The sequence below is a fragment of the Mustela lutreola genome, chromosome 4, assembly GCF_030435805.1.
Source record: "Mustela lutreola isolate mMusLut2 chromosome 4, mMusLut2.pri, whole genome shotgun sequence".
NCBI classification, from domain to species: domain Eukaryota; kingdom Metazoa; phylum Chordata; class Mammalia; order Carnivora; family Mustelidae; genus Mustela; species Mustela lutreola.
The window spans coordinates 50,601,786-50,629,610 of NC_081293.1; the positions used below are offsets into that span (position 1 = coordinate 50,601,786).

Consider the following 27,825-nt stretch of genomic DNA (forward strand, 5'->3'; position numbering starts at 1 on the left):
AAAGTCTCCCTTACAGCTGTGATAGTTAGGCTGATGCCTGAAGGATGCACAAGAGTCAGTGATGTGCAAGAGAAGAAAGATGAGACTCTTTACTCCCTTTAGGGAGCTTTCACTTATGACAAGTTCAAGACCTACATATACTTGACCTCTTTCACACAAAGCAGAATATAAAAAATTGCACTAAGGAGATAGAAACACATATTTAAAGCACCTCAGGAAGGAGACAAATCAATATAGAAAAAAATTCATACAAGAAGTCAAAAAGTATTGCGTATTATTCTCCCTACAATGCCTGGGTTAACTGTAAATTACGGATGGAAAAACAAGAGTCTCCCATTTCCTGATAATTATTCTGGGCCCAGATTTCCTTTGCATTTGAATCTACAGTCCTTAAGACACGAATCTTGGGTCTATCATACTCGACATTGGAAGTAACATAAAAGGACAAGTAAAGGGAAAATGGCATGTATAGAAAAATAGCAATTTGCACATGAACTACTGCCCACTGGTTTATGTAGTTGTTGGTGCGGAATAAAAAGAGATTGGGAACTGGATGAATCAAAAAATTATTTGCAAATGGAACTTCCACTTAAGATTTTTTAGACCACGTTTCAGACTTCGTGGAGGATTTCACTTGGGCAAGAACTGATGTAATTCGCCTTCACAGTGGGAAAGAGCCTCTCTGGATAAGCATTTGTAAGCAGTTTCCATAAAGGTATTGATAAATGACAGTCAAATAGTTTGGTGACTTATACGATCAAAAATTTAGAATAATTTCTCTAACTTTAACATAAAAAACAAGGTGGTAATGGAGCACCCAGGTGGCTCAGTCAGTTGAACGTCCAACTCTTGGTTTCAAATCAGGTCTTATCTCATGGATCGTGAGATGAAGCCTGCATTGGGTTCTGAACTCAGTTGAAGACTTTCTCCCTCTGTCCCTCTCCCCACTCATGTACACTCTTTCTTTCTCTCTCTAAAATAAATATATAAATCTTAAAAAAAAAAAAAAAAGTAAGGTGGCATTAAGCAGTTTCATTCTGGGTGCCTAAAAATCGGGTTTTCCCCACTTGTTATCATATGGTTCATGCCAAGCTAAAAAGATCAGTGTCGTCTCTTCCCTACATGGATCAGTCCTATAATAATTCAACCTAAATGAGCTTCTTTGGCTCTCTCTTTAGTGATGTCCACATGACCAGAGGCCCAAAGACCTACCCATCATTTCATGATGCTAGCTTGCCTTTTTTCACTCTCAGGTCCGTAGCGTTGATCAAGCAACCAGAGCATTAAATTTATAGGGGCATTTTTCAGTAAAACTGAGATATCTGTTGCTGGGTCTTTTCAACAGCAATGTTCCCATTGATGCTGGGCTGATGTCATTGAAGGGCACTTGTTTTAATTCCAAACCCTTGACCATTTTTTCATATTCCAAATATTCTCAACATACCTTCAAAACTTAATTCTTAAATTCCTTTACTCTAAGATTCAGATTTCTTATTTTACCATTACAGTGACAAATGATCTTCATCCTATTATGGAGGCTTATCATTGATCTGATCATGTCCTTCTGTTGTGAAATCTCAATTTCATAGCTAGATCAACTTTTATAAGTAGGCTTAAGGATTCTGAGCCCTCAGTTCCTTTGTATTATACTCAATGGGCTATAGATTAAATTTATTCAAATATAAGAAACCACTAAATAAATCCATGAGGATATAACACTGGAGTGAATTTGTTATTCTGTCTAGATGTGGTATTATTATTTACTTAGGGGAACTCCCATCCCCTCTCAAAAAAAAGTCTCTAAAGGAATATGTTTGACACTTCCATAAGGACATTCAGTGAAGGAGATCTATACATGCCCCTCAAAATATAGCACACTAGCAGTTATTCGTTCTACCTGCCTTTGAGCAAAGTTGATTTTCACAAAACTGACCCTTAATGAACAGAATCAAAATTGAACCAAAATAAATGTAAATGCAAAAAAGTTCTACTGTGCTGAGACATCAAATAGGCAACTGTGATGTTCAAATCACAGACATCTGGAATCCTGCATCATACTCTTGATTATTTCCTGCAGAACAGGAGTGTGCCATTTACCCAGAGCCCGCAGGTCTTCTCTGAGCACAACTTCATCACTTTCTGAACCTCTCTACAGCCTTTGTTTCTACCCACCCAGCCTACAACGTAGTTGGCATGACAGACGTGGGCCAGTACTTCCTCTGTGTTCCCTAAATGTATGAGGGGAATTTCCTGCTTGTGGAAATACTATTTAAGTATGGAATGCCCTCAAATGAAGCCTGTCCTTACCATTGGAGGGTAGATTCACAATTAAGAAACATGGCTGTCGTCATAACCAGGATAAAATAAACAAGTTATACTGTATGGCTCTTCCTGTCCCTCTAGTTCCAACAAAGGTGACCATACAGTCCTTGGTCTAAGCAGCCAGCTTAGGAACAAGGCAGTTTTAAATTATATTCCATGCAAACACTAGAGATGACAATAGAGATTCACGGCTTTGGAAACACTGGGTAAACCAAATTAATATTTTGGAGATCAGATAATTTAAGGAAAACTGTGCACTGACTCTCTGCAATGTTGTTAGGCAAACTGGAATTCTTTTTAGCTGTAATGTAGAGTTCATTCATTTTGAAATTACAGATTTCAACTATACTACTCCCCAAACAATGATACTTTTTACAAATATTAGTGAGTTTCCCAATTTTCTCCATCACTTTTAATGCAGGTAATGATCTACTTAGCAATTTTTAAGTACTATAATCTCTTTACTTAAAGCAAAAAAAGAAAAAAAAACCAAATCACAAAATAATATTCTAGCATGGATTTATTTGCCTTCCCAGTAGACCACCACTAAATTTTGTTTAATATGAGTTAAAATCGCTAGGCTTGACAGGTATGGTTTTCTCATCAAGGACTTGAAAAGTGCCGAGACAGCAATAATGAGCCCAGAGCTCTGCATAGCCAAGTGTCCCTCCCTGCAAGCACTAAGAGCAATAAAAAGTCAAGTTCCTACCTCGGTGATTGGTGAGATCCCTTGAAGCAGCAGGCAGGGGTGTATAGTGGTTCTCTGGAGAAGCTGTGACGCGGTCGCTGGAAGCCTGTGTAATAAAAGAAAATGTCAACATGAAGTAACACCAAACGCTAAACGTCTTTATTTACCAAACATGCCTCCTAGGGATCTGGGCCTGGAAGAAATATTATCAACCAAAACTCTCCTTTGGAAGCAGGAGTTGTCTGTGCTGAGACAACGTTCTGGCAAGTGTAGGGTGGCATCCAAATCTTCAAGAAGCCTTGTGACAGGTGGAAGGGCCCTGAGACAAGGGGACTGTTTATTTCATGAACCGAAAGGAGGAAGAAAAGGAAAAGGCCAGAAATGGTATAGAGTTAGGGTTCTGTCACAGGCCTTCTTCCAGTACTTCCTACAGATTAAATGTTAACGATGAGTGGATTTCTCTGGAAACCAGTGAGGACGCTGAGCTTTGCCGTAGGGTGGACGGGAAAAACAGGGCAGGTTGGTGTGGGCCCCGTTGCAAAGAGACACACAGAAGTGACGGCTCAAGCAGCAGAAAGGGACCATCCTGAAGGATATAAACCACTGTGTATCTTGCAGTTGGGGTTCTGGTTAAGCTTAACCAGAATTGAAAAATTCATCTAAAATTTGGGATGTAGTGGTTATCAATAAAATTTTGCCATTCCAACACCTCAAAGAAAATGATATGAAATATACCTTGAAGATGATTTTTTATTGTACACAAACAGCTCTTTAATCATCAAACTATATACAGTGTGACCCGTATGTGTGAGTGGTGCTATCTTTCTTTTTCCTCAGCTCTACAGCCATGGGGGATGAGCCCAGGAACAAAGGACTACAGCTATGGGGTCAGTTATCTCTCAGAAACAATGACCAGTCTGTCACATTCAGAGTGTGGCTGCTTATAGCAAAAAGCATCACCACTGCAATTCTTACTGAGACTTCTGAATCAAATGCTATTTTTTTTTAAATATCCAAAAAAGAACATCTGCTAGGATCAAAATCCTAAGCTTACAACCTTTCCAAGCTTCAAGAAAAAGTAAATTTCATTAATGCTACATTTTTCTTTCTGGAATAGGAAATACATTCTATGGGATATATTTGCCCTGCTAGGAGCAGGCCTTTTTCTCCAAAGAGATTATCTACATTATAGGAATCAAAACTAAGTAGGAGATTAAACCTACTTGCTAGAAAAACCCTTTAAACCCCGCTTCTGACATTTGAGATGTTTGATTAAGCGGCTTTCACTGGAGACTTACAGAAAGAGTTCTGAATGGAGCAGAGTCAGAAGCTCTGTCCCTAAGGTAGAGACAGACTTCAGGTAGCATTACTTCACTCCAGCTCCAAGGGAAATATGTGGTGTTTAAAGATTGATCCAAGGGTATTGGGTCCAGAAAGATAAAAGTTCAGTCACTAAGAAAATTCTTTTAAAAAGTAGACAAGACTTGCTAGATACTACACCATTAGATATTTAGGATGCTGCAAGAACATAATAGAGTCATAAATTAGATTAAATTTCAAATACTAAATTCACCACATGTCCCTCCACTTGGCAGTTAGGGTCTCCTGTAATCCCCACGTTATAAATGAGACACAGTGACAGTGTTCTAAATATGGCACCTAGTCAATACTTGTGGCAGGATATATGGGGCGAGGTAATAGGGGCTGTCCTTCCACAGATCTACCATTCTTCCTTAGTAGAAGGCCATAGTTTCTCTCTCTGTCAGTGTTTCTATTCCACCTCAATGCTAAAAAGGCCTACAATTCCAGTATGAGTTTTAGGTTGCTATATTGTGATATTTCTTAGTGCGTTTAATCTCAATTTGGGCTGTTGACAATTTGATGACAGCTTTTCCTAAAATTACTGGAAGAAACTATCTTTCAGCAAATACCTCTGACTGGGCAAAACATTAGAGCTTTATAACCAAGAGTAAAATAGCTATTTACTTTTATTTCCAGTGGTAGTCAAAGCAAAACTGGTATGGCTCGAGTTCTGTTTCGCTGTCATCATTCTATGCCTAGCGTTTAATTACTTTTCTGCTCAGTGTCCATTTATAAACTTGAGTCATGGAAACGAATCCAGGAAAAGAACAATTTTGCAAAGGGTGCCTTTCAGTTGGAACTTCTATGGCTGGATGTTTAGGGAAACTTCTACAAATTAAGATTCTAACTATCAGTTCTTTGACTTGGTTCTTATCAAAATGAAGTCCATGTGATCTTTTCAATTTGTTCCCTGAATATTATGCTTGCAGGCACAATTAAGAAAAGCATGATTATCATATGGAACAAATGAACAAGGCAATGTCTTCAACTTGCACACTACCTGCCCCCAAATAAAGAACTTCCTTGGAACTCCAGTGCCACAATTGGTTAGCATGCATTACTAATAAAACAGCATAAGCAGGGCAAAATAAAGAACTTCTCTTGAATATGAAGCAACATACCCATAGTATATCGAGTATGAGATGATAGAAATATAAGTGGAAAAACTTAAATCACGTTTTCTTTTACCTGGATTAAGAAGATATACCTAAAATAGGAATAGGGAAATTTGGGTAAATCTGAATCTTTAGAACCACAAATCCTTTCAAGTCTTTGAGTCCTTGCCAAATCTCATATCTATGGCAGAGAATTATACTTTTACATTGTACTTTTTAAATCACTTCTGTCCAAAGATATTTGTAATGTCTACAATAAAATATTAGCATCCAGAATACATATGACCCTAAATAATTAAAAATACAATAGAAAAATGGACAATGGAAGTATCAGGAAATTCAAAGGAGAGAAAACCTGAGTGGTCAATGAATGAAAGAGAAGATGGTCAAATTCACTAGTCTGAAGAGCAATGCCTATTAAAACAAGACACAATTTTTCCACTTGCCATACTGGCAAATTTTCAAGTCTTGCAACAAGCGCCAAGGAGAATAAAGAGAAAGAACTTTTATCCTCTTGTTCCTTGCCATCAGGAATGGAGACTCGTTCAACTACTTTGGAGAGTAATTTAGCAATATCTAATAAAATTGAAAATTGGTACAGCAACTCCATTTCAAATGTATACACTAAAAATTTCACTCAGGTCTATAAAGGAGAACATAAAGCAGGGTTTATTGCATGATTATTTAGAACAGAATAAATTGGAAGTTGTTCAAATGCCTGTCAATGAGGAAAATGGATAAATAAAATGTTATAAATTCATATGACAGAATAATATTTAGCATTTAAAAGTAATAAACCTGATTTAGGTATCTCAACTTGAAAATTTTAACACAGAGTGAAAATACAAGTTGCAAAATGATAAATGTGGTATAATATTTATATATGTGTAGTTCTTTGACATCATGTTTTTATGGAAACATCTAAAAGTTATACAAGTTAAACACTATGTTCATGAAAATGGTTGTCTCTGCCAGAAGACAGAGTAATAGGATCAGGACTAACAGGGTAGGAGGACCTTCACGTATATATAAAAGATTTATTTATTTTATTTAAAGACAAAGCTTAGAAACAAATATGTCAAAATATTAGAAAATACAAATTCTGTCCCTTGCCATTGGCAAGGTAATTACATGTGTTCATTATTTTTCAACTTCTCCACATTTTTGAAATTTCTCAAAATTAAGCAAAAAAATTGAAAAAGAAAAACAAGATTCCTGTGTCCTCTCTGATCCACACCATCCTATATTTATATGAACCCATAAGGAGAGGAAATTTCTTCTAACAACTTCCCAGCACTTGCACAGCATGGATTAAGGCCACTTATGGTTGGTTTTTTGCAATGAAATATCCCATTTCTGTTTTTCCTAAGGCTGCTGAGTGTGACAATAGATTGGAAAAAGCTGCTAAATAATAGTAAATATGTATCCCCTTCACACCAAGGCTTGAAATGCTCATGCCAGCCTGGTAAGTCCTTCTGCCTAAGATTTGTCAAAGTATACTAAAGATTTCTGTCCTTTTTCCCTACTCACAATTGGGGAGTTCCTGATAATTTTTTAAACTCACATCAGTAATGATAATAGTCATGACTATACTACACATGCAATTTCCATAATGCAGGAAGGAAGGGAGAACTTTGGCAACCTCACTGGAAAAGAGTCAATGGAAGTATAGTACACTCCATAAGAGACTTGCAAAGTGAGAATTTCACTCAGTGGTTGCAGGAAACAAATGTCTTCAGAGGAGTATGTAAAATTCAAGTCCCTTCCCACTGGGTGCATTCCATGGAAACCTGCATTCCAGTGGATACTTCTGAACATCATGGATGCCCTGAAGGAATATGATACAGACCACAGGAGGAGCAATTTGGCAGGCTTCAAAACAAGAAGGGGGCAGCTACAAAGTTGTTTAATAGCCATAAATCTCTTACTATTTTTCGCAAAATACCATCTAAGACCACATCTCTACAACTCATTCCCCATTACTCAGCTCAAGTGGAGCGCTTTGGCATGCTCACTCACCCTTAAATCATACACAGCATAAAGTGATCCTGGGTCTGGGAAATTTGTCAGCCTCCTTCAAGTAAAAGCAATCTTCACTTTTCATCACAACTCATTCCCTGAAACTGTGGTATAAAGCTGACTCTTCTAAAAACATTTATTTTCTTTCATAAGAAAAAGCATCACTCATTTAGTTATCATGTATTTAATAACCACCGACTATATGCCAAGCCCTGTGCTGGGAATACCAAGAAAAATAAAATGAAGGCTTTGGTTGCATTCCTGACTCATCAAAAAAAGAAAAAAGAAAGGATAACCATGATTAATACTACTTATTAAGAGTCACCAACTGGTAGCATGACCCCATGCTCTGTATTATCATGGAAATTTGTCCCTGACCACTATCATGACACATGAAGACATGAAACAGTGATTATGCCCTTGCTTGTTTCTTACTCATCCTAAGAGAAAGCTTTCAAGATTAACTGTATTAACTTTCCAAGATTAACTTTACTATTAACCCTTGTACCCAACACACTGCCAGAAATATAAGAAGAAATCAGTGTATGGTGACTAAATGAATAAAAAATTTTAATGTCAAAGATAAAACAGGGGCGCCTGGGTGGCTCAGTGGATTAAGCCGCTGCCTTCTGCTCAGGTCATGATCTCAGGGTCCTGGGATCGAGTCCCGCATCGGGCTCTCTGCTCAGCAGGGAGCCTGCTTCCCTCTCTCTCTCTGCCTGCCTCTCCGACTACTTGTGATTTCTCTCTGTCAAATAAATAAATAAAAAATATTAAAAAAAAAAAAAGATAAAACAGACTAAACAATGATTATAATTCAACACAACACAACACATGTGAGCCATGTTCCCAGAATCAAAGGTGAAAATTTGCCGTCACCTGAAAGTTTAAATTAGAAGCCAAAGAACCCACCACAGAAGGAGACTCCTGACCCACTCCCAGGTGAAAGCACCATGCTTTTCATTGTGAAGTAAGACAGAAAGTCTCATGACAGACACATTGGGTTGGGGACAGCAGAGGAGTTTAGGAGCAGAAATGGCCCTATATTTTAAGAGCCAGAATTCAAGAAATGGGGAGGGGGAAGAGCAAGATGGCGGAGGAGTGGGAAATCTAAATTTCATCGGGTCCTAGAAGTTCAGCTAGATAGCCATCAAACCATTCGGAACACCTACAAACTCAACAGATCAAAGAGAAGGAGAGCAGCAATTCTATGAACAGAAAATCAACCACTTACGGAAGGTAGGACCTTTGGAGAAGTGAATCCCAGGTGATATACAGGAAAAGAGATGGGATGGGGAGGGGCCAGCTCCTGGCAAGTGGTAGGGCAGTCCAGCACAAAATCGGAACTTTTAGAAGTCTGCCCCATTGAGGGATGGCACTCCAGAGGCTAAGCGGGGGAGGTGGAGCCTTTACAGGGACAATGTGGTCTCAGGACCTGCAGGGTCATAAAAAGACCTGGGGTGCTTGAGGGTGGCAGAGCTCTCAGGTATCAGAGCAGGGAAGCTGGCTGCAGAGACAGAGCCGAGGAGGAGCTGCCAGCTTGGGATTACCTTAAATGGTAATCCAAAGCACAGTCAGGTCACTGCTCTTCAAGCAAGGACCCCAAAAGTGGCAGATCTGGGGAAACCTGCTCCTTTCTCTTCTGGGAAAAGCACAAGGGAACAGGGTGTGGGAATCAGCTGTGTTTGGAGACTCCCAATGGGGCCATGCACCAGAGACTGAAACACTCTGTCACAGGCTGGATGAGCACAGAGTGCGGCTACTGACCAGGGAGGCAGGAGGGATTGACTGCTTTTATCTGAGGGTGCACTGAGGAATGGGACTCCGTGCTCTTGGCTCCTCGGGGCTGGAGACTGGGAGGCCACCACTTTCATTCTACTCCTCCAAAGCTCTACAGAAAGCATTCAGGGAATAAAATCTCCCAGAGTGAACTTGAGCAGATTACTTAGCTGGCCCCCTGGCAAGGGTGGTGCAATTCCATCTCAGGCAAAGACATTTGTGAATTACTGCAATAGGTCCCACCCCCAGAAGAACAGCAAGAACACCCAGCCAAGACTAAGTTCACAAATCAATGAGAACTGCAAAACTCCAGAGCTTGCGGAATGCAACACAGAATTCATGGCTTTTTTCCCATGATTCTTTAGTCTCCCAAAGTTAAATTTCTTAAATTTTATTTTTTTCTTCTCCTATTAAAAAAAAAATTATCTTATCTATTTTAACCTGCTTAAACTATTTTATCTTATCAATACCTTTTTAAAAAACTTTTTAAAATTTTCATTGCTATAGTCATATTCTGACTTATTTTTTCTATACATATAGGATTTTCTTTCTTTAAAATTTGGGGTACAGTTTCTTCTAAGAGATCAAAATACACCCTAAATCTAGTGCATGGCTTTGTTCTAGTCTCCAGCCTGATCACATTCTTTCCTCTTCTTTTTTCTTTTTTCAACCAACTTCTAATCTTAACAATTCCTTTTCTGGAATCTTTTTAAATTTTCATCTTCATGGTCATATTCCATCCCTTCACCATGTTTACCCTTATTTTTGTATCTATAAATTTTCCTTTCTTTAAAATTTTGGGAGGCAGGGACACCTAGGTGGCTCAGTGGGTTAAGCCTCTGCCTTCAAGTCAGGTGATGATCCCAGGATCCTGGGATCGAGCCCTGCATCGGGCTCTGTGCTCAGGAGGGGGGCCTGCTTCCCCCTCCCCCTCTGCCTGCTTCTCTGTCTACTTGTGATCTCTCTCTCTGTCAAATAAATAAAATCTTTAAAATACACCCAAAATCGAGTTTGTGGTCCTTTTCTATTCACCATTCTATCATATATATATATATATAGTTTAATATAATTTTTAAATTAAAATATTATAAAATAATAAAATAATATTTTATTTTGTTTTATATATATATATATATATATATATATATATATATATATTTTCTCCCACCCCCCATTTCTTCTCCCCCAGTTTTGAGTCTCTTCTGATTTGGTGTTAGTGTATATTTTTCTGGGCCCCTTTTTATCCTTTTAGTAGTTTGCTCTCTCATTCATCTATTCTTTTCTGGATGAAATGACAAGGCAGGAAAACTCACCTCAGAAACAAAGAATAAAAGGTACTACCGATGGCCAGGGACCTAATCAATATGTAATATCTTACATTAATAAGATGTCAGAATTAGAGTTCAGAATGACAATTATCAAAGTGCTATGTGTGCTTGAAAAAAGCACGGAAGATACTAGAGAATCCCTTTCCGGAGAAATAAAATCCCTTTCTGGAGAAATGAAGACACGAAAATCTAACCAAGATGAAATTTAAAAAGTGCTTAATGAGGTACAATAAAAAAAAAAAAAAAAATGGAGGCTCTTACTGGTAGGATAGATAAGGCAGAAGAGAGAATTAGTAATATGGAAGACCAAATGATGGAGAATAAAGAAGTTGAGAAAAAGAGAGATAAACAATTACTGGACCATGAGGGGAGAATTTGAGAGATAAGTGATACCATAAAATGAAACAATATTAGAATAATTGGGATCCCAGAAAAAGAAGAAAGAATGAGAGGGGCAGAGGATATATTAGAGCAAATTATAGCAGAGAATTTCCCTAATTTGGTGAGAAAAAAGCATCAAAATCCAGGCGCACAGAGAATTTCCCTCAAAATCAATAAAAATAGGTCAACACCCCATTATCTAATAGTAAAACTTACAAGTCTCAATGACAAAGAGAAAATCCTGAATGCACTTTGGGACAAGAACTCTGTAATCGACAGTGGTAGAAGTATTAGATTGGCAGCAGACCTATCCACAGAGATGTGGCAGGCTAGAAAGGACTGGCATCCTATATTCAGAGCACTAAATGAGAAAATCATGCAGCCAAGAATATTATATCCAGCTAGGCTATCATGAGAGATTTAAAAAAGCTTCCAGGACAAACAAAACCTAAAAGAATTTGCAAACACAAAACAGCCCTCCAGAAAATATTGAAAGGGGTCTTCTAACCTAAGAGAGAGCCTAAAAGTAACAGACCAGAAAGAAACCGAGACAATATACAGTAACTGTTATCTTACAGTCAGTACAATGACACTAAATTCATATCTTTCAGTCGTTACTCTGAATGTAAATGGGCTAAATGTCCCAAACAAAAGACACAGGGTATCACAATGGATTTAAAAAAACAAAACAAAACAAAACAAAAAAACAAGACCAACTGATATGCTGTCTGCAACGAACTCATTTTAGACCCAAAGACACCTCCAGATTTAATGTGAGGGGTGGAAAACAATTTACCATACTAATGGATATCAAAAGAAAACTGGGGTAGCAATTCTTATATCAGATAAATTAGATTTTAAGCCAAAGATTATAATGACAGATGAGGAAGGACACTATATCATACTCAAAGGGTCTGTCCAACAAGATCTAACAATTTTAAATATTTATGCTCCTAACATGGGAGCAGCCAACTCTATAAACCAATTAATAGCAAAATCAAAGAAACACATCAAGAATAATACAGTAATAGTAGGAGACTTTAACACCCCCCCTCACTGACATGGACAGATCATCCAAGCAGAAGATCAACAAGGAAATAGAGACCTTAAATGACACAGTGGGCATCTGTGGAGGACTTCACAGATATATTCAGAACATTCCAACCCAAAGCAACAGAATACACATTCTTCTCTAGTGCACATGGAATATTCTCCAGAATAGATCACATCCTGGGACACAAATCAGGTCTCAACCAGTACCAAAAGACTGTGATCCTTCCCTGCATATATTCAGACTACAATGCTCTGAAGCTAGAACTCAATCACAAGAGGAAAGTTGGAAAGAACTCAAATACATGCAAGCTATAGAGCATCCTGCTAAAGAATGAATGGGCAACCAGGAAATTAAGAAAGAATTGAAAAAATTCATGGAAACAAATGAACACACAACTGTTCAAAATCTTTGGGACACAGCAAAGGTGGTACTAAGACAAAAGTATACAGCAAAACAAGCCTTTCACAAGAAATAAGAAAGGTCTCAAGTACATAACCTAGCCCTACACCTAAAGGAGCTAGAGAAAGAAGACCAAAGAAAGCCTAAACCCAGCAGAAGAAGACAAATAATAAAGATAGGAGTAGAAATAAATGAAATAGAAACCAAAAGAACAGTAGAATAAATCAACAAATCTAGGAGCTGGTTCTTTGAAAGAATTAATAAGATTGATAAACCCCTGGCCAGACTTATCAAAAAGAAAACAGAAAGGACCCAAATTAATAGAATAATGATTGAAAGAGGAGAGATCACAACCAATACCAAAGAAATACAAACAATTAGAAGAACATATTATAAACAACTATATGCCAGCAAATTTGACAATCTGGAAGAAATGGATGCATTCCTAGTGACATATAAACTACCAAAACTGAACTAGAAGAATAGAAAACCTGAACAGACCCATAACGATTAAGGAGATTGAAGCAGTCATCAAAAATCTCCCAACAAACAAGAGCCCAGGGCCAGATGGCTTTGCATGGAAATTCTACCAAACTTTTAAAGAATTAATACTTATTCTCCTGAAACTCTTCCAAAAAATAGAAATGGAAGGAAAACTTCCATTCCAAACTCATTTTATGAGGCCAGCATTACCTTGATTCCAAAACCAGACAAAGACCCCACCAAAAAGAATTACAGACCAATATCTCTGATGAACATAGATGCCAAAATTCTCACCAAAATACTAGCCAATAGAATCTAACAGTACATTATAAGGATTATTCACCAAGACCAAGTGGGATTTATTCCTGGGCTGCAACATCTGTAAATCAATCAATGTGATATAATACATTAATAAAGGAAAGAACAAGAACCATATGATACTCTCAATAGATGCTGAAAAAGCATTCGACAAAACACAACATCCTTTCTTAATCAAAACTCTTCACAGTGTAGGGATAGTTGGTACAAACCTCAATATCATAAAGGCCATTTATGAAAAACCTACAGGGAATATCATTCTCAATGGGGAAAACTGAGAGCTTTGGCAGGAACATGGCAGGGCTCTCTACTAACACTTCTGCTGTTTGACATAGTACTAGAAGTCCTAGCCTCAGCAATCAGACAACAAAAAGAAATTAAAGGCATCCAAATCAGCAAAGAAGAAGTCAAACTCTCACTCTTTGCAGATTATATGATACTTGATGTGGAAAACCCAAAAGACTCCACTCCCAAACTCCTAGAACTCATAAGGGAATTCAGAAAAGTGTCAAGATATAAAATCAGTTGCATTTCTATACACCAACAGCAAGACAGAAGAAAGATAAATTAAGGAGTCGATCCCATTTCCAACTTTACCCAAAACTGTAACATACCAGGGAATAAACCTAACAAAAAAGGCAAAGAATCTATACTCATAAAACTATAAAGTACTCATAAAAGAAATTGAGAAAGACACATAGAAATAGAAAAACATTCCATGCTCATAGATTGGAAAAACAAATATTGTGAAAATGTCTATGCTACCTAGAATAATCTACACATTTAATGTAATCCCTATCAAAATACCATCAATTTTTTTCAAAGAAATGGAAAAAAATAATCCTAAAATTCGTATGGAACCAGAAAAGACCCCAGATAGCCAGAGGAATGCTGAAACAGAAAACCAAAGCTGGTGGCATCACAATTCCAGACTTCTAGCACTATTACAAAGCTGTCATCATCAAGACAGTATGGTACTGGCACAAAAACAGACACAAAGCTCAATGGAACAGAATAGAGAGTCCAGAAATGGACCCTCAACTCTATGGCCAACTAATCATTCACAAAGCAGAAAGAAATGTCCAGTTGAAAAAAGACAGCCTCTTCAACAAATGGTATTGGGAAAATTGGACAGCCACATGCAGAAGAATGAAACTGGACCATTCTTACACCACACACACACAAAACAGACTCAAAATGTATGAAAGTCCTCAATGTGAGATAGGAATCTATCAAAATCCTTGAGGAGAACACAGGCAGCAACCTCTTTGACCTCAGCTGCAGCAACTTCTTCCTAGAAACAATGCCAAAGGCAAGGGAAGCAATGGCAAAAATGAACTATTGGGACTTCATCAAGATAAAAGCTTTTATACAGCAAAAGAAACAGTCAACAAAACCAAAAGACAACCAACAGAATGGGAGAAGATACTTACAAATGACCTATCAGATAAAGGTCTAGGATCCAAAAACTATAAAGAACTTAGCAAACTCAACACCCAAAAAACAAATAATCCAATCAAGAAATAGGGCAGAGGACATGAACATACATTTCTGCAAAGAAGACATCCAAATGGCCAAGAGACAAATGAAAAAGTGCTCAACATCCCTCAGCGTCAGGGAAATACTAATCAAAACCACAGTGAGATACCACCTCACACCAGCCATAATGGCTAATATTAATAAGTCAGGAAATGACAGATGTTGGTGAGGATGCGGAGAAAGGGGAACCCTCCTACACTGTTGGTGGGAACACAAGCTGAAGCAGCCACTCTGGAAAACAGTATAAAGGTTCCTCCTCAAAAAGTTGAAAATAGAACCATCCAATAACCCAGCAATCACATTACTGGGTATTTACCCTAAAGATATAAATGTAGTCATCCGAAGGAGCACATGCACCCAAATGTTTATAGCAGCAATGTCCACAATAGCCAAACTATGGAAAGAAACTAGATGTCCATCAACAGATGAATGGATAAAGTAGATGTGAAAAAAAAATATATATATATATTGCAAATGGCAGAATTTCATTTTTTGATGGCTGCATAGTAGTTCATGATATATATACCATGAACTACTATATATATATATATACACATATGTACATGTGTATATATATACATTATATATATATATCATGAACTACTATGCATAGTATATATGCATATATATACTATGATATATATCATGAAATACTATATGTATATATGTACATATGTACATATGTGTGTATATATACATGATATATATATATATATATCATGAACTACTATGCAGCCATCAAAAAATGAAATCCTGCCATTTGCAATGACATAGATGGAACTAGAGGATATTATGCTAAGTGAAATAAGTCAATCAGAGAAAGACAATTATTATATGATCTCTCTGATATGAGGAATTTGAGAGGCAGGGCAGGGGGTGGTGGGGGGAAGGGAAGGAAAAAATGAAACACCATGGGCCCGGAAAGGGAGACAAACCATAAGAGACTCTTAATCTCAGGAAACAAACTAAGGGTTACTGGGGGGAAGGAGGGAGGGATAGGGTGGTTGAGTCATGGACATTGTGGAGGGTACATGCTATGATGAGTGCTGTGAATTTTGTAAGACAGATAATTCACAGACCTGTACCCCTGAGGTAAAAAATACATTATATATTAATTAAAAAAAAAACAATAAGGTAGGCATAAGGCTGAGTCAATAACCAATGGACTAAGAAATATCCCAAGGGGGCAAAAGGCAGACTCTGGGCAAGAGCACAGCATGCAGCTGAGTGAGGAAACTGAAGGCTAGTTCAAGCTAACGTCAGTCAGAGGAGGGCTAGGGAACCAAAGACTTCTCTGAAATAAGGAAGCCCCTTGAAGGCAACAGCTTGGAGCTTCCCATTGCTTCTTTCTGGTATAAAGGAGTCCAGTTCGTTCAGTACATAAAATGGCATCAGACCCAGAGTTATAGTTTGGAAATATTTGTTGGGGTACCTGGGTGGCTCAGTTGGTTAAATGTCTGCCTTCAGGTCAGGTCATTGTCCCAGGGTCCTAGGATCGAGCCCCTGCATCGGGCTCCCTGCTCAGTGGGGAGCCTGCTTTCCCCTTCCCCACTCCCCCTGCTTGTATTCCCTCTCTGACTGTCTCTCTTTCTCTCTCTCTGTCAAATAAATAAATAAAATATTAAAAAACAAAAAAAGAAAAAAGAAAAATAAATATCTGTGGAAGGATGGAGGAAGGGAGGGAAAAAAGAAAAGAAAAACAAAACCAAAGTTGGCTTTGGAATAGAAAAAAGGAAGGAAGGGCTGTGGCTTGGGCATTCTGTGGGTTATTACATAAATAATGAAATCATAGAAAGTAGGAGATATAAAAGATGTTACAGATCATCTAGAGCAGTGGCTTCCAAAATACTTTTTAGCAGCCACTAACATAGCAGAAGGAAAAATAAAAATTTAAATATTGGGCATTATGGAAATAATCATGATTTCTTATGGCAAACAAATAAAACTATATTTATATAATATAAAAGAGGGAGAAATATGTCAAGATTTTTATTATATAATATTAAGTAAACATATTAAAATTATACATATGCCATGATTTTTAAAATATAAGACTTACAACAGGTAAAAGCTAATAAGCAAAGATTAAAGATGTTTGTTGGGGCATCTGGGTGGGTTTAAGCATCTGACTCTTGGTTTCAGCTCAGGTCATGATCTCAGGGTCACGAACTCAGTGTTATAAGATCTAGGCCCACACCGAGTCCCATGTGGGGGTCTGCACAGAGTCTGCTTGGGATTCTCTCCCTTTTCTTCTCCTTCCTTCTCTGCCCACCCCTTCCCCCATGTGCCCATGCTTGCTCTCTCTCTAAAATAAAAATAATTAGAATCTTTTTAAAAAATGATTTTTGTTAATGTGATTTAGAGTGATTTGATTTTTCAACTTTCTTTTAATTTTATCATTGCTTCTTGCAATTTAAAATATTTAAAATCCTAATTATACATGAGGGCTGGTATGAAATGATGGATTTTTCCATCAAGTGTCTTTCCAACCTCTCCCATTGGAGTGAGGAGAGGTAGACAAAGAGGAGGGAATAATTGGGGGGTAAGGAAGAACAAGAAGGGGACTGGAAAGAGAGGAGGCAAAGTGTGGCAAAAGAGCGAATATTTTCTGAATTCATCCTAAGTGCTAATGGTTTTCCAGTGTAGGAGGGAAGTCCAATTATTACCCTCGTTTGAGAAATAAGAAAACAGAGAGGTAGGATAAGCAACCTGTTCAAAGTTACACAGTTCTAAAGTCCACAATGTGATCAGGAACCAAGTTAGAAGGCTAAAGCCCTCCAAAGCCCAAGTGTTTCTCCAATGCCACCCTCTGTCTGCATTGGGGGCCTCAAGTTTTTTATGGTACTCCTCTCCTGATCATAACCTACTTACCTTTGCCCCATACCACTGTCTGAGGGAGGGCCCTATCTGGTCCTTTCTGGTAAGAATATAGACTTCAAGAACACAGGGGCTAAGACCCAACCTGAGAGTGAATGACTTACAGCCTCTAAGACAGGAACTTCTTGAACCATCAAATGAGAGAGCATTTACAAAAAAAGAAAACGGGGGGGGGGGGTAATTTTAAAAGCAAGATATCCTGTCTATAAACAAACAATCACCTTCGTCTACAGCAATATGATAAAACACATTTTCCTTCTAATTATTAATCCTTGCTAAAAAATTTCATTTTTGTCACATGCTCAAACATAGAACATAATCAGAATTTAAAATACATTTTAATTTGCAAGTAATGAGTGTATATATAATTGTGTGTGTCCCATTTCTTGAGCACTAATTATATGCAGGCATTTTATACACGGAGTTTCATTTAACTATCTCAACAACCTTAAGATACAAGTACCATTATTATGATCATTTTATAGATAAGGCAATTGAAATTTAGGGAGGTTATACAACTTGCCCAAGAGTACCCAGCTATTATGTGGGCAATTTGGAATTCTGACCAACACTGCTTGATTCCATAGTCTGAACCCCAGAACTATACAATGAACTTGAAGCTTGAAGGTATCTGAAAAAGATAACCTTCCTGGACTTAATATATATACACTAGGGCAGATAATATATAATTGTACTGCAGATGATTCAATCCATGTTAATATGCAACATATTATGTGGCCTGGCATGTAAATAAAACCATTAAGTTATTTGTTAATAATTAACTGACTACGTAATGTAGACACAGGAGTGTTTCAGATCTCCTTGGCCATAACCAGTGGGTCTGGAGTCAATCTGTACCAGCTCACAAAAACCAATGGTTAAATTTTCGGGAATCTTGTGTTAACATAGGCTTTATTTAAAATTGAATTACATATACTTGGTTACTGGAGAAATTATGTGAAAAGGTAATATAAGCCACAATTTATCACTTCCTACTTTACATAATTTTATTGTTATTTATGCTCTTTACGTTATTGGTGTCTATTATATCTCTGTAGTGGAAATACTACATACTGATGAGTTACTTCACATCTTTTCCCCGTGTTCAGTGATGTTGCTTTGATAGCCTGACACTGCCACGGCGGGAGTATTTACAGTAGAAGTTGCCAAATACTACAAATTGGGGACTGACTACTTTACTGACTTCCTAAACTTAGGAAAGTGATAAAAAATGCTAATGATACAGATCAAAAGGATGTTTTGCCTTTTGTCAATACACTGTGAACAGTATAAAAATGTGAGGAAATATTCTTCCAATATTCAAGCTCTGCTATCCAGTTCAGTAAAGACCATGCTCAGGTCGCCGACAAATAAGGGAAATTCTAATGTGTTCAGTAAGAACGGAAAATAGTTGGTATTTCATATCAGAACAACACTTGTTTGTCTATGAAAACCTTAGATTGATTATGGACATGAGATTTGGGCCAAAATAATCAAAACGATTCTGTGAGAACCAACTGGCTGCATGGAATTTATAACAAAAGGCATTATATAATTTTTATTTGTAAATTAAACATACAAACATGTAACCTGTAACGTTTTTTTTCCTCCATAGAGCTGGTTGTTTAAGCTTTATCAGCACCCCAATACATATAAACCTTTTTAAATATAACACCTACAGTATGGTTGGAGCTATGTAGAAAAGGGCTATTTTATGGCCTAGAAATGGAAAGGATAGTAAGAAAAAAGCTAATTAAACTTCAAGGATTCTGTCCTTGACTTATTTACAACTTGGATATCTTCTACTTCTCTGTTTTCTATGCTCAGATGTCTTCCTGACCAAGATTAAGAGCCAGGCTCCACCCAGCTGTACGACCTTGGGGAATTTACTTCAACTTTTTAAGTCACTTTCTTCTACTATAAAATGGTAATAACAAGTCATGTTATTATGTCATGAGGATAATGATGATAGTTAAAAATTGCTAATACATATCTGTGCTTACTTTGTAACTAATACATATTTAGATATTTATTTAGCATAAAAATTGCTAATACACATCTGTGCTTACTTTGCTAAGCACTTTCCACATATTAATTTATTTGATCTTCACAACATTCCCATGAGGCAGCCATAACCCCCATTCCTGTGTTATAGATGAGAAAAACTAAGGCCCAGAAAAAAACTAGGAACTTGACCAAGGTCTCACTTAGTTTCTCAGGTGACTAGTATGTGGTGGAGCAGGGACACGCATCCAGGCAGCTTGCATCCAGTGGCCACTGTCTTAACCATTCTGAGCTTATATGTCCTCTCTTCCCAGCAAAGGTAAGAGACAGAGAACTTAGCATTGCTTGTGAAATATGAGCTATGATTTATTTTTATTTCATTCTGATTTTGTATGACCTGTAATTTTGTATAGCTTACTTCTTCAAGTAGATTTAAGTATCTTGAGAGGTAGGACTAACAATTCATGACCTTTCCTGCTCTTCATAGTAACTACGACAGGGACATGCTGGTCGTTTGTAACTGGATATTTATTACAAGAGTAGACTCTACCCCTCACTTGACAAGCAGAAAAGCACTACCGAGATCCTTCCAAGGGCAAAAATAGTGAGAACTTTATACAGCCTTGTTATAATCTGAGTTCATGCACAGATTCACAGCATTACTGTGATGGTCTAAACCAGCATTAGTAAAGAGCTACATACGTCATTTCTCATCTGTGTTTGTAGGGTTGTCTTAGAAATAATATTATGTCATGGTAGTCCTACAGGCTTGATTTGTTTTGGCTTAAAAGAAGGAACTTGCCTCATGCGTCTCTCTTCCTCTCACAGAGTTTTTTATTCTCAAGGGCTGGGGGTCAAGTTCTGTCCTTGGAACCAAAGTAGTTTTCCAAAATGAGGTGGAGCCAGCTCTGTCAAGCTAGCCAGATCTGCTGTCAGTGCCTTCCCCAAATACATCAGACCCTCTGCTTGTAAAAATAAATTGATACCAATGCAAGAAATTTATTAGGAGATGACAGGCCAGTTCATAATGGAAATATGGAGAAAACATCATCCTTCAAAACTGACAGTTTATCCATCATGCCTCAGATTCCTGAGATAGAAAGAGACACTGTCACATACAATCCGCTGAGGACAAGTTGTCTTGGATTTCCTTATGACAGGAAACTCTGAAATAATCCAGAAGAAGGAAAGGACTTGTGCTGCCCTTAATGTGCTCGGCCATAAATTTTTAGCATTAGTAGAAGAAACATGTGGCCAAGGAAATGAATGATGAGGGAAATCAGGAGGCCTGGAATTCTCCAACGGCCCCTTCTTTCTCTCTCGGGGGTGATGAACTGGGACAGGGGTCAGAGAGGGTGACCGCAGTGCTGTGAGGAACATCAATATCCTGTTATGTGTAAGCAGAGCCAACAGGTGGCAGGGCACCACTGCGGACACACCACAGTTGGCTGTGTGAGGTTTGGGGGAGCGGGTCACCTTGCTCCGCTAAGTTTCCAAATGTGGTTATTTCACTTAGCTTGTTATTTGTATTGATAAAGCTGAGACACTTTAGGAGGGCCATTTTAATTAGGAATAAATGCAAGGATATTTGTGGGGATCACAAGAGGCCTGATCTTTGCAGGCTTAATGAGGTGACCTACACAACCCCATATGAAATAATTGTGTATTGTATTAAAAGCTGCTTTGGAAAATATAATCGTGGTAGTAAATTGGAATCGAATGAACATGGTCTTAGAGGGGAAAAAAATATTCACTGCCAATTTTATGGGGCCTTAAAATATTTATGTTCTAAACTTGCATTCTTTGGAGATTTGCTGAGTGTTGCTAGAACAAGGAAACTTTTTTAATGAGATACATGCGTATTTTTTAAATTTGCAGATCTTTTTAGCAAAAATAGAAAGACATAAAAGTGAAATGTAAATCTAAACAAGTACAGCTTAATGTCCTTATATTTATAATTCATTCTTCATATCAGAAAAAAAAAAAGCATGGGAAATTTCACTTAAATGGGAATAATACACAAGAAATCTTTATTTGCAGTTGGTGTCTGTCTCACTGAGGTACAGAGAACATAGGCATGAACGTAACATACCAGATAAACTCGAGCTTTGATGCGTTTGTTACATTAGGTGGATACGAATGAGTTATGAGCATTTGGGTTAAACACAAAGTCAAATACAGGGGTTTGATCCACTCCCTGACATCAATCCCTAAGAACAACAGTGAAATAAACTACCTGTTGATCCAGTCCTTATTCACAGGTAACCGCGTTTGACGAAACACAAAGTGAGTCTATAATTCTTAGACTCTGAGTCCTTCTTTAACTGTTCTCATCCTCTGAAAGAGGCAAATGAACTTCTAATTGTTCACATTTGTTTCAGCCAATCTTCCTGATTCCCTGTTTCAAGCAAGACCTAAAAATGTTGACTTTCCACGTCCAAATTAAATCTATCTGTGTTTCCTTTTGCTTTCTATCTAAGTGTATGCCAGTATGACTTAACATTCGTCCAAGGTTTATTTCAATATTAGGGGAAACAAGCCATTTTTCAGTTTAATGAATAGCATCAGTGTCTGCCTTTTAACCAACAATGTGACCTTACACTTGATGGATCTCACCAGAAGGCCCATTTTCAAATGATTTTTTTATTGGGGCTTATGACTATCGCTTCCCAAATTACTGTGGCAGTGGCGAGGGAAAGCCTGCATCACACAGCAGCTCAGACAAACAGAACTCAGACTGAACAAAATGGTAGTTTCATTTATGAAACAAGAAAAAGGGAAAGGAAAAGGAAGCCTAAACCTTATGGGGGGGAGAGAAAAATAAAAAGACGTTCTCTGAGCTTCACGGAACAGGAGACGTAGAGCAGTTGAAGGTCCCATACTTTTTTGTTACTACCATTTTTGTTCCCAAATCACTCCAAATTGGGAAGGTGAAGGCTGAGCATTACTGATTCAAAAAAACTCCAAGAGGACATCTGATATTTCTTCCTTATTAAGGATGATGGAGTGTAATTGATGTGCCTGGTGCCTGGCCAATTCCAACTTTTTGAGAATGCCGCTTAATGTGCAGACATTATTTTTGGACTACTGAACGCCAGAAAATAATGAGCTGGCATTCAGCTTTGGTGAATAAGACCCTGAATTTTCATCTAAAAGCAGTTTTGAGTTATTGCTGTAGATAAGGTGTAACTGTGCAAGGGAATTTTATCCATGTTTCTCCCATGAATCATAAATGAGGAAAAAAATTACAGTCTAAATTGCACTTAAAAGGAATAAAGTCTTTTCATGTCATACATGATTTATCAAAATGATCTCATTTTAAGGGTACTGTGGTGTATCTTGATTAATCACATTAGGAAGCGTGATGAATGGCCTCTTTAATGGTAACACAGGATTTATTGGCAACATCCCGACTTGAACCAGAAGGGTAAGAAGTAAAATATACAATAGATAGCTAATGCAGATAGGGTGTCAGTAATGCTCTGACTTGTTTTAAAATTATCCTGGGAGCCTCAGTGTCAGGAGATTCTGAAACCGCCAGGTGGTAGAGACCATACAAGTTTTGCACAGCAACCTGGGGCCGACCGTTCACGTGGCATAACCTTCCTTAACCTGTTGCAGTGCAAGTAAAATCACGCTGCTGGACCATCAAAAGAAAGCATGTGTGAAAGCTGAAAAAAAAAACCACGGAAATTCCTAGTAGGAAGAGGGGCACGCTGCTTTTAGAGCTCAGCGCTCCTATCCCTTTTGCCCTATTTCAATATCCTCTTCACATTTCGCTTTAATATCCTAAATGCTTTTTTTTTTTTTTTTTTTTAAGCCTGCTCAAGTCTGCTCCCACTAATTTCCTCTAAGGCTGACAGATCAGAGGCTTTCCTCGAACTGTTCCTTTTAGAGCCGAGGAGGCCTCGTGGTAATCCTGCTGCTTGTCTGCAATTAACCCTTCCAGTTGCCACATTATTAACACCACCACCCACAGACAGAGGAAGCCCCGACCCACTGGACACTGGCTCCTGACTGAAGCTTCAAAGGTGCCAATCACACCCGAGTCAGAAAGGTGCCTGCTGTCAGCATCAGAGCTTTCCATCCTCTCCTCCCCGCTGATCAAACATTCCTCCTCAGAAGATTAATTCAGAGTCTCCGCCCATTTCCTCTCATATCCTCCTTCCTTTTCTGGTTTACCCAAAGATCCATCTTTGCTTCGAAAAGGGAAGCCACGGATAATAGAAGCCCTTTCAAAACAAAAGCTGGGCGAAGGCAAATTTAAGTCCCAGCTGTTATCAACTTTTTTTTTCTTTTTTTTAAACTCATTTAAACACCTTAAGGCAGTGCGGATTAGGGCCTGGCCTGAAATGCCATTCTTTGATCAAAGACCCCAAGACTTTACACAAACATAATCACAGGGCAATGGATGCTTCTCTGAAGGCTGAATTGATTTGTTTGACTGCAGAGCCTAGGATGGGTAGGAATGCTGCGCACTTATTTTCCCAGGATGTATGTGTGTGTGTGTGTGTGTGTGTGTGTGTGTGTGTGTGTCAAGGCCAAGCGACTTAGAAATTATATTTTTTCTTCATATGTCTTAATTGGAACAAAGTCGTTTGTGGATTCAGACACAACTGTGGAGAGAGGCCGTGGAGGGGAGAGAATGGGGGTCAAGCGGGTACTCTCCCTGTGGTCTTGTTCCATCCCGGGGAAGGAGGGGTGGCGGTGGGGAACGGAGGGAGGAGACAACAGTTCTAGGGTCTCTGATGTGGAGTAAAAGTGACCTCACTATACTTATATGAGCCAATTCCACTGGAATCTTCCATAGTCACTTAGTAACTGTAGGTACCCAACCCTGTCTATTCAAGCAGGAGTAGCAAGAGAACCCAGCAGGACCTTTCCTGAAGGCCAGTGAGTGGTGCCATGTGACCCATTCATCAGGCCCTTCACCACCCATGACCATCTTTCAGGACCAGATGCCAGAACTAACTCACAGTCATATCTTCCAAAACGGTTATGCAATGGCTATATAACAAATTCTAATGTAAATCATGGCTTGATAGGCCTTAAATTTGTCATACATTCCTGGAAGGAGATAATTTGGAAGTTCAATGTCAAGGTTGAAGGGACAACTGGATATTGAAATGCTTCAATATTCAAGTGTATGAAGATATATTTATAAAGAGATGGTTAACCAGATTATTGTTTGGGGATTTCTTTTTTTTTTTTTTTTTCAGGAGATGGAGTTATTTTGTTATACACACTACAGAGAGACTATCAGAGAATGAAATTAAAGCCCTACATGAATAAGAATTCTTAACTGACAGGACTATATTGGGGCAACCAACCACATTTCCAGGGTAGGCTGCGGAATTTCCCTAAGTGGACAGTTTAGGAAGAGAAGATTAACCTTTTCAGTTGAAAGTGATGAAATTCAATGTAAAATCCTCTAGGAAAGTCCCCTTCTATGGGGAAGGAGGGTCCTAATGAGTCCAAGGGTACATAGTTTCGTGTATGGTTCGATCCACACACTCAAGTTTATCATCAGGAATTCCCATTTCTTCAATTTGTACTCCTGCCTCCCAGCTTTGGCTTCTCCATGTGGTGACCTCCCAAGACCTAAAGATCCCTATCTTACCATCTCCAGAACCATAGAAAAAGCTTCTGTTTCCCCCAAAGTTCTAAGCCACATCTGGGAATCTGTGGCCTGATTTGAGTGACACACCCATCCCTGAATGAATCTGCATGGTCAGGAGAAGGAAGAGTCTGCAAGATCGAGCCGGGATCATGGGCCCGGTCCTAGTGCTGGGACAGCCACGGGTCTCACCAGAGCTCTATAGATTATAGGGGGAGGAGTGGTAGCTCCCCACACATAAGTCCATCTAGAATACAATGTAATGGACACCAACAAGGCCAAGAGACAAAAATCCCCCCTCAAAAGTAGACAACTTCCTATGTAAGTCTTTTGGAGTCCCTCACTCTGTGTTAGACATTCAAAACAACTCATCATCATCTCAGGGCAAAATTGAACATGCTGTTCAACAGCCCATCCTGAGTCCTCACCATCATCAACAAAAGGCCATGCACAGAAAGTCTTCCCCATAAGACCTCCCAAACATTATGTATTTTAAACTTTTCTGGCTCTCAGTTGACATCAAAGAGCTTTAATGTGCAGTTATTATTTTTTTTTAACCACCTTGGGCATCCCACAGCAGATTAAAAACAGCAACAGTAATTTAAACGGGGCAGCATGAGGGAAGGGCCACGGGCAGCTGCTGGAGTCAGAGTACAACTTGGAAAAAGGAGACCAAGAACACGGACTGAGCCCTGAACCACCAGATACCACAGCAGACCTCTGAAATGACGGCAACCCGAACCACCATCCCTCCCCTTCACACGGGCATGTCAGGAGGGTAAAATTAAATTCAGTTTTATACGTCCTGCATAAGTCAGAATTATATGGTATATTTAATTACCAACTCACATGTAATAGCACTGGTTGCTGGGATGAGATATTAGTCCTATTTTATCTACACAAACAACAGGTAATATCACAAGAGAACAGGTGCCTGGTATGGAAGAGGAGCACAGGTAAGTGTTATGTGAACCTCCTAAAATGTTTTTTTTTTTTTAAGATTTTATTTATTTATTTGACAGGCAAAGATCATAAGTAGGCAGAGAGGCAGGCAGAGAGAGAAGGGGAAGCAGGCTCCCTGCTGAGCAGAGAGCCTGGATATGGGGCTCAATCCTCGGACCCTGGGATCATGACCTGAGCCGAAGGAAGAGGCTTTAACCCACTGAGCCACCCAGGTGCCCCCCTCCTAAAATGTTTTTATCCTGATCTACATAAACTTCCCATGTCTGGGAAAATAAATGTTAATACACATCTTTCATTTTCCAAAGGCATTTCCCTGCCACTATGTTTCTCAGCCTCCTTTTACCTCTTTCTAAAAGAGATGTCAAGGAGGCTTACCCTGAATGTGTCCAAAAATCCAGATTCATTGTTATCTTAGTAGATGAGGATATTGTGTTCTGAGCAGCTTGGGTCATTCCCTGAAGGTCTATGACATATGTGAGTTGGGAGGTAAAACTGGGACCCCTGCAGACATAGGACTGGTGACTGTATTTGAGTTTTATATCCACCAGAGTTCCAAGGAATGCAGGCAGGATTCTCTGCAACTTAAAGACAACCATTATGGTGACCAAAGTAGGATACATTCTAATGAAGTGCTAGGCTACTAAAACTCTTCTGGGCTAGAGCCCCCATGATCGAAGTGTTCACATCAGGATAGCTAAGATGTGAAGACAAAATGCAGCTCAGATGCTAGCTAACATCTGGAATCCTGAAAGCTCTACCGTATGGGTACATGTACACATGCCTGTGTGTTTATTGTAAAGAAGGGGATACAGGTATGAAAGACTTCAAGTTCCAAACACAGTTTTGCTTTGTAAAGTTAATATTAATCCCCAGTTTGTGAACCTTTCTACATAAGGACTTTATTTTGTCCTCTCTTCTCTCAAGTAGCAAAAAAAAAAAACAAACAAAAAAAAACCATGCTTGTTTATTCTGGACATCCAAGAGTCTTACTACTCTCTACCTAAGTACATTACCCCATCTCACTAAATATTAATTTTCATAATCTGAATGCTTTATATTACAACATGCAATTGCTGCAGTACAATGGAGTCAAAAGTGGTAGAAAATGATTTGACATGTAGAAAGTTATTTGATAAATAATCCACAAACATCATTCACAGAACTACTCATGATAAAGTTCTTTTTTGTTTCATACTGTCAATAATGGTTGACATCAAACGTTTCATTCATTTAAACATATACTTGTACCTTGAGAGATTCCAGATCTAAAAATGTGCAAGAGTGCTACGTGAAAAGTAACAAGGTAGCATAATTAGTAAGTCCTACTTCTTACGTAATAGTTCTAATCATTCTAGAGGCCTTATTCTCTCTGTGGCTAAAGAAAACTTTGAAGCTTCGTTTCCTAAAGAAACACCACCATATGCCTCTAAAATCTTGGCCTTTGCCTCTTTGAGCAAATTGTAGTCCAGCAAGATTCGGTCACAGACAAGGTAGGCTTGAACCTATGCCTAGTAGTAAATCCCACTCTGCGTTTATGTAATACTTAGGATAGTCTAAATGCAAACCATGCAACAAAG

At 38.5% G+C, this 27,825-nt stretch overlaps 1 protein-coding gene across 3 annotated transcripts in view; it reads right to left on the minus strand.

The window, feature by feature from the left end:
- LRMDA (leucine rich melanocyte differentiation associated) overlaps window positions 1–27,825 on the minus strand; it is a 1,047,313-nt gene that overhangs the window by 202,469 nt on the left and 817,019 nt on the right. For all 3 annotated transcript variants that reach the window (XM_059169813.1, XM_059169814.1, XM_059169815.1), the window contains one exon: window positions 3,032–3,116. In XM_059169813.1, coding sequence (XP_059025796.1) covers window positions 3,032–3,116 — 85 coding nt within the window. The remainder of the gene's footprint in view (window positions 1–3,031; window positions 3,117–27,825) is intronic.